Raw genomic sequence first — 7,026 nt, 5'->3', positions numbered from 1 at the left:
AAATAAAGTAAAACACGACATCATGCCTTTTGTTCTTCATAAATTCTGTCTTCTAAACACAACAGGTTTGTCATTTTCAGCACAATAACCATGTCATCAATAATCTTGCCAATGTATATTGAATACCTTCCTTCCGTGAACTTTGTTTTCTTGTTCCACTTCTTTCTTTTTTTTTTTTTAAATCTACTTATTCAAATCTAGTTTCTTGCTAATTCCGCTTGAGTTTTGGCTCTAGGGTACTGTCTCTCCTCGGCCAGCCAAGTCTGCCATCCAAGATGAACTGAGGGATGTGGTTAATGGAAACACTTGCTGTCTGGTTGTACAGAGATCACGCATGCCAGCCTCTTGTTCAGTCACTGCAAGGTTCACTTGTGGTAATTGGTAGGTTCATTTGCTGGTTGATTTGCCAGGTAGCAGCCTGTGGTCTGCAGCATGTGCTTATTCCAAGGCTACTGTTAAGAAACAAACGCAACTTCTCATCAATAGTGGATAAAAGAGTATCTTATTTTTTCTCTTAACGAAAGATCACATCCAAGAGAGCCAGCCAAACACCGTATCTCTTCAGGAACACAGCCTATGCCTCCTTATAAACCAGGAATTTTTTAGATATATGATGTGGAGGTATCAGCGTACATCTATGCACTCGTGGGTGTATAGATTCAAGGCTACCTGCTCTAGAGGTAACATGATGTTTGTCAGATTGAAGGTCTGACCCTCTCAAGCTGGATTCCCCCATTTCGAACTGGCAAACTTCACCTTGATTACATATTTCAGTTCTGTCCAAACCAGCCTCTAGTTGTCTTGTCAGTTTGAATAACCTCAAAATCTCTATCTGCACCAGTAAATAAAAGAACAGTGTGCAATGTCTCCAAACATCAACTATTTGTGCTGTTAGAGCAGAACGTGGCCAGATCAGCTAGTACAAATGATGCCTTAGGTTTTAAGTTTTATATTTTTCAAATCCTGTACTGCCTAATGTTCAACTCTGAAGTTTCTTGTGGCCTGTTAGCTGCTGTTCTCTCATGCTGGTTGGACATAACAAGCCTCTCTAGGTTTCCACCTCAAGGACACCAGGTGCCAAAATTTGTAAACTAAAAACCTCTAAAGAGGGGGCAAACTTGGGGTAATTACATCATGAACTGAGGTTATAATTGGAGAATTAACCTTGATATGCAAATGAACAAAGCTTATGAAAGTGTGAAGAACCTGTGACCCAGGGTCAATCTTGGGTGTAGCCTTTTGACTGCCCAGGGTGTACCTATGAAGGCCCTTCAAATAAATACCTCCTTTTATTCTCTTATTCTTGTCTAATCTCTGTTTTTAGGTGGCCAACTCAAGGCATCAGTTTCCTAAATGATTCCTGGGCATGGGCAGATGAAATACCCATGGGGAGCCTGCAAGTGGCTACCTGATTTGGTAGTTCAGACAGCTGAGGATTGGGATACAGAAACTCCCCTACCAGGCCACCAATGTGAGACAACGTGCACAGATGTGGCTTACCAAGACAGATTTGGCCAAAGTAGGTAAAAAACCACTGCCAGATGCCATAAGATGGGATCTCCTTATCATCATCTCTGTATCATACAATCATACAAGGGTTTGGGTTGAAAGGGACTTTTACAACTCACCTGGTCCAGCCCCTTGTTACAAGCGGAAACATCTCGAACTAGACCAGGTTGCTCAGAGCCTTATCCAACATGGACTTGAATGTTTCTAGGAATAAGGCACCTACCACCTTTCTGGACATATGTATGTGGGTAGTCCTGTCTCCCAAGTACAGAACAGTACCAAAGAACGACTGCATCACCTCTAACATCCTTGAATACAGAGAATGTACTTATATACCTCAAAGCATGGTTCTGGTCCTCTTCAAAATGCCCTTAAGGAATTCTCCCCATCTCTCTCAGAGGGTTCAAAAGCCTCGCAGGACATCTATCTTCCTGAGCCATAAAACTGAAGAACTACAGCACCACTGATGTTTACACTGGTTGGGCTTTCTAGCAATACTTATTTTTGCACTCTACAGAATCAGTTCTGCAGAAATAGTAGGCTCTGTTTCAAAGTCCTATGAGATCCCAGTGGTCGAACATGTTCTGGGCTAGCACAAATTTGGATGAGGTGGAAAACCTTGATTAGTGAGCACCTTTGGATCAGGTCTCAAATCCTTGATTAGTAATGAAACTGAAAGACATAACCTAAAAGGTTTAGGAGACTGAGTAAAGAATTTCAGCAGTTCTATTAAAATCCTATTGCAAGCTGAACTCACACTAAAATGGGTATCCTTTCAGGGACAGAAAGGAAAAAAAGGTAAGTTAGATCTCTTATGCTATAGCATCATAGTTCTCCTGATCTACTAAATGGTGTCCTTTTTGAAAATTATACAAACAAACAAGTAATCAACAGAACTTCTCATTTCTGTTTCTTTTGAAGCTGACCAACTGAAAAAGGTAAAACAGATTTTCTTAAAGTTTTGTGAGGAAAGTATAATCCTATAATGAACAGTGTGAACAGCAAATTTCATCCCAGAGTTAATTTCTATAGCCCATTTATAAATCTTTGTAATACAGGTTTGTAATGGAAATACTGACAGACCCTTAACAATAGTGCTGCTATAATGAGATTTGTCATTTATGATTAATTGAGGATAGTCTTAAAACATCTTTTCTAAAAGCATCTTCTTTCCATCGGATTTATTCCCCATAAAGCTATATCATAAAAATCAGTTCCCCAATTTTGTCAAGTGCCAGAGACATTCTGCTTATTTACCCTTAATGATAATACAAGCTTCTGACAAGTAATAATTTCATCTGTGTCACTTCAATCAAACTGATTTTTACGGAAAACCTACAAAAGCAAGGTCTAAGAATCTGCAGTGTTTTTAATAATGTATTTCTAATTGCTATATTGTTTTAAAATCTGTGAAATACAAATGGGTTTGAAACAAATGTATGCCTAATTATATGATTAAATTAAGAATGCAAAAAAAAATATGGTTGGCTGAAGACTATTTAAAAAAATGTTTCATTCTAAATGTTTCACTTAGTGCATTAATACTACTTTGTGAATGCAGTTCGTTTACTCTCGTGTAATTGAATTTGCTTGTTAATCTGTTTCCAAAAGGTGTTCAAAAATACAGCTGTGCAAGCAAATGGAATTTTACAAAAATGAATATTTATGAAGATCCAGATTTCCTTATTCCCAAAGGAATGTTCAAATTTTACTCTAAATCTTTAAAAAGATTTTTTATCTTGCTTCTTGAGTATATTAGTGATGTGGGCTGCTTATTAATCAATGTTTAACAATGTAATTACAGCTGGTTTTAGTCTTACCAGATAACACAGATTAATAAATGACCTGCAACTAGTGAAGTGTGTAGAAAGGGTAATGAATTCCTTCCATCAGCACATTAATTTATTAGTAATAAACAAAGAGTATGATGAATTAGAAGAATTTGTAGAGTTTCTGAATATTGCACCAAAATTTCCAGATGAAAGCATTTAATCATGCAGTTTTCATTCATTTATTTCCTTTGTAGCAATTCTGTGAGCTATACTATGCTGGGACTTTCTTTTCTGAGCTGTGTTAAGCAGTCCATTGAAAGTCAGGTTCCAGAGTTTTATACCAGTTCACATTGATTCAGCTCAAACTGCTACACACCAATTTTACCTGTTACTGAAGTTAGCTCCACTTTGATGTGAACAAACTAAATTCTTTCCATATAGCAAAACAAAGCGTAGCTGAGCAAAGCTGTCTCCTCACTGGTCACAACTATGTGGAATTCCTGTGGACAACAACATGCAGTTGCAGGTAAAAAGAAGCAGTTAGAGAAGTAGCCTGATTAATGTGACCTAACTGTCAGTGAAGTGGGGTTATCACACATATCTGCATGGTAGAGAGATGTAACAGCAAAAAACATAAGCAAATGTAGCTTTAAAATAATATTGTTATTTTAGCCTCCTTATGAACTCTTCCGCCTTTTCATCATTTGGATACAGACAGACACCTTTTGAAATCAAAGCTACACTTTTCTAAGAATTGGGTAATTCCCTATGAACAGCAAAACTGAAGGTGAGAAAAAAAGTTAAGGCATACATAATACAGCATACCCGATGGCATCATCAGTAATTGCACCAAACAGCAACAAAACTGTTAGTGACCATGACAGACCCACGGTGATAATCCAATACACCCCTCTGCACAGCACTGCACAGCACAGCAGCCTCCCCTTCTTGTGTCTTTACTCCTGCTACTCTGCTTCCCTGAGCTGCCCCTCTCCTCAGTTGGGCAGGGAGGAGGAGGAGGCAAGCTGTACACTTAATCTTCCCTCACTCCTCTAGTTCCTCCAGCACAGTCTTGAAACAGAGCCAAAACAGTGAGCGAGCAGAGTCACGTAGATCTGCTGTCCTCTCAGGTAAGAGAGGGTGCTTCCCGAGGACAGGCAGTACTACAGCTCAGTGAGGATGTGCAGAAGGAGACAGTTCAAACATCTCCTATCTCACTGTAGGTTATTGCAAGTCAAACTTCCTCTGGAACAACTCCCAGACTCCTAGAAAAATCAGGTGGAAAGCCAATGGGAGAAGAGGTGGAGAGAGAGCTCTCCATTCTCACAGAAGAATGTAGAATTTTTGTTCCTTTCAAAATCTAATATTATCCAGATACTTAATACCATAGATTTTAATTTTTTTAAATATCCAGATAAACAGCTTTTGAAAGCTTTAAATGCTGTAACTCATCACAAGTTAGATGTCTTAGAAATCTTAGCAGGTGCATAAAAACACTGACTCCAGGGGCTCACATCAGGTAAGGCTCAGGCTCACAACACTCAGTAATTGGAAGCATGTGTGGGGGACTGTCAGGACCTACTGTGCTTTGACCAACATCCAGCCCTATTACCTACGTGCATCTAAACACTGCACTGACTTCTGAGAGAATTGTATAGGTGGAAGAATTGCAACAGTGACTCTCAAAGTGACACAGTGACAGAAGCATATCCAGGGGGAACCTGAGGGCACATCTAAAGGGAATTCACAAGCAGAAATCAGTAGGAATGTACAAGCTACGCCTAAAAATATGCATAGATTTCAGTAGGTTAGAATAGGCTGTAATGAATTATGTAACTGTCATGAATTCTTGCCAAAAAGCCCCAACTAGCATAATGTTGTTGCAATTATGTCAATTCACAGGAGATAAGAGACTGGCCCTCTGTAAACAGTGTTTTGTGCATGAAGCTGTATTATCTCTACGTTCCATTTATCTAAGACTACTGAATTTATGAGGAAATTATGTATGTAGACACATACATATGCATATTTGACAAATAAATGTACTGAAAAGTCTCAGTATGAACAGATACGGTACAGTACTTGTTTTGAAAGAAAAGTATCTTAAATAATCTCCTAGTGAATCCAAATTCAGATGAAGCTCTTGCCAGCTGCCAGCAGTTACTAACAGGTACAGTAGAGGCAGTGCAGACTTAAAGCTATGTTCTGATTTCAGCAGGAAGGAATGTGACAAACTAGCGTATTTTGCTGAGCCTGATTAAGCACCTAAAATCTAGCTTAATTATGCTACAGCTGGTTATATGCAAGGCACATTATATGGCAGGACAAAGAGGCTGGAATAGCAGTAAAGCCTCCCTGTTTTTCTCTAAGGGAGGAAAGCTTTTGCATAGGCATGCCACAAGAAAACCTTCAGAGCACTGACTTGCAAATCATAGTGAGGGGCAAAGCTAAGGCCAGGCTGGGGGAAGGAAGAGTGGGTTGGGACAGGGCTCCCGACAGCAAAGGCTGAAACTGGTCCTGCAGTGCACCGGGCAGCTTTAGGAGTATGCTATAATTTTACAGGACCCCAGAGCATTTTGGAATAAGATGAGGACATTTTCAGCTTACCAAATGAGAAGGACACAAAGGTGACTTAATGATCTCCCAGCCTGCCATGTCCTTGGACTGTAAGAGACACACAATGGCAAATTTTTGGGTGTTTTTGTTTTGGTATTTTTGTTTGTTTGTTTGTTTGTTGTGTAGCAACATACATTGACAAGCCTGTGACCATTTGGGGGAAAAACAAACTCCCACTACCCATATGGGATGATTAGGAAGATATATGTTAACAATGAAGAAGGAAAAAGAAGTGTAGATCTTTTCTCCTGGAATTCAGGAGGTATGATTTCTTCTAAAATATTCTTGGCAGATGCTCTGGGTCTGGCAGATTACCTTTTCTTTTTTCTTTTTTATCTTAATACTGGAAGTTCACTTAGGTAAGTTGATTACTTCTGTGGGGCTTACGACAGTAATACAGCAGTTATAGAAATTTTTCTGGGAGTGTACAAATGAAATAAGTGAAAGAAATTCAAAATCATATTACCTCACAGACAGCATAAATCTGAATTCGTTGGTTTTAAGGTTCAATCTGCCAGATATATTAATTCATTTCCTTTCCTGTAACATTATTTCAATATTTGGTTATATTTGAAAATGGGATAAAGAATAAAATTAAAAATTGAAAGGGAATAGAACATGTTAATTCATGTATCACAATAGAAGGTGTTGTTAATTCATGTATCACAGATGACTTTAATGTTTCAGATTTTGGATTTTTACTATTAGAAGGGAAAAAATAAAGTTCCAAAAAAATTGATACAAGATAGTCTTTTGAGTCTACCCAAAGAAGACTGTTAAGACCAAAATAATTACAGAGTGCAAGGTAGACACCTGTATAAAATTACAGCCTGGGTATGAGATTAGAAATTAGGTATTGGAAAATAAATGGTTATTTTAATCATAAACACAAGGGAAATATAGGATGCTCCAAGATATGTACTATGAGTAGCAAATATATTTGTTACCTATCAGATAAGCTGTAGATAACAGTGTGGCAAAAGATTATTCAGGGTAGCCAGAATTAAAAAAGGTTATGCATTGGATTAGAAACCATAACTCTAAGTAACTGAGCAACACAATGATAGATGAATTACTGTAGACAGCTGCCATGTTATTCATGAGAAAGAAGGAGAAAAGAAAAAAAAAA

General features: G+C 38.2%; 1 protein-coding gene across 1 annotated transcript in view; it reads left to right on the top strand.

Moving 5' to 3' along the window:
• Positions 1-2,272: 2,272 nt before the first annotated feature.
• The window catches only part of EPHA7 (EPH receptor A7), a 28,279-nt gene continuing 23,525 nt past the window's right edge, over positions 2,273-7,026 (top strand). The window contains exon 1 of the mRNA XM_042016131.1: positions 2,273-2,307. Within this exon, the coding sequence (XP_041872065.1) occupies positions 2,273-2,307 (35 nt within the window). The remainder of the gene's footprint in view (positions 2,308-7,026) is intronic.

Source organism: Corvus kubaryi, unplaced genomic scaffold (assembly GCF_017639235.1).
Source record: "Corvus kubaryi isolate FWS band 111438036 unplaced genomic scaffold, C.kubaryi_AGA036_p1.0 split3-73, whole genome shotgun sequence".
NCBI lineage: Eukaryota > Metazoa > Chordata > Aves > Passeriformes > Corvidae > Corvus > Corvus kubaryi.
This window is presented reverse-complemented; position numbering and strand designations above follow the sequence as displayed.